Source organism: Chaetura pelagica, unplaced genomic scaffold, assembly GCF_000747805.2.
Source record: "Chaetura pelagica isolate M959 unplaced genomic scaffold, ChaPel_1.0 scaffold169, whole genome shotgun sequence".
Lineage (NCBI taxonomy): Eukaryota > Metazoa > Chordata > Aves > Apodiformes > Apodidae > Chaetura > Chaetura pelagica.
This window is the reverse complement of record NW_009954616.1, coordinates 830,178-830,914: the sequence shown is the minus strand read 5'-3', so window position 1 is coordinate 830,914 and position 737 is coordinate 830,178. Positions and strand designations below refer to the sequence as shown.

The following is a 737-nucleotide window of genomic DNA, read 5'->3' as shown; positions in this document are numbered from 1 at the left end:
ATTGTCTTCTGCAATTTAAAAATAATTAAATGTCTTTGAATGCAGTAATCTAGTGAGCGATATCTTGTGTTTAAAGCAATATTGTTTTATCTGACAGGATGATATACAGGCATCAATGTGTCTAGGGTACAGCCTGCAGCAGCCTGGAGTTGGTGGTGCTCAGGTGTTTCTGTAAGGGATCTTTCAAAAGAGCATGTTTTTTAATTGATTGAAAAAGTAAAATCCTACCTGTTGCCAAACACTGATAGGTGGCTTTATTTGGTGACGGTGGCAAGTCAGCCACCTTACAGCCATATAAGGCTTCATATTTGTGACAAGTGTGTTGTTTTCTTAATAAGTATAAAATGCTTATTCAATAAATACCACAAATCATAGAATGGTTTGTGTTGGAAGGGAGCTTAAAGATCATCTAATTCCAAACTCCCTACGTGGTGAGGGACACCTCCCACTGGACCAGGTTGCTCAGAATTAATTCCATAATATTTTTTTTTTCCCAATTATTCAGCTGGAACTTAGAAACAAATACATTTTTTTTTCCTTTCTTTTCTTTCCCCAGGTATTAAGTATTGAAAGAGGTACGTTTTTAGGAAGTGCTATGGATGACATGAAAAAAGTTGGTAACAGCTCATGTGATGATGGAGTTCTACTTAGAATGGGACTCAATGATAACAAAGCTGGAATGCAAGGGTTGGATAAAGAGAAAATCAATAAAATCATCATGGAAGCTACCAAGGTTT

At 36.4% G+C, this 737-nt stretch overlaps 1 protein-coding gene across 1 annotated transcript in view; it reads left to right on the top strand.

Annotated features, from left to right (window-relative positions):
* The first annotated feature begins 540 nt into the window (after window positions 1-540).
* The window catches only part of POLK (polymerase (DNA directed) kappa), a 20,559-nt gene continuing 20,362 nt past the window's right edge, over window positions 541-737 (top strand). Inside the window, exon 1 of the mRNA XM_010005545.1 lies at window positions 541-733. Coding sequence (XP_010003847.1) covers window positions 596-733 — 138 coding nt within the window. The 5' untranslated portion in view covers window positions 541-595. The remainder of the gene's footprint in view (window positions 734-737) is intronic.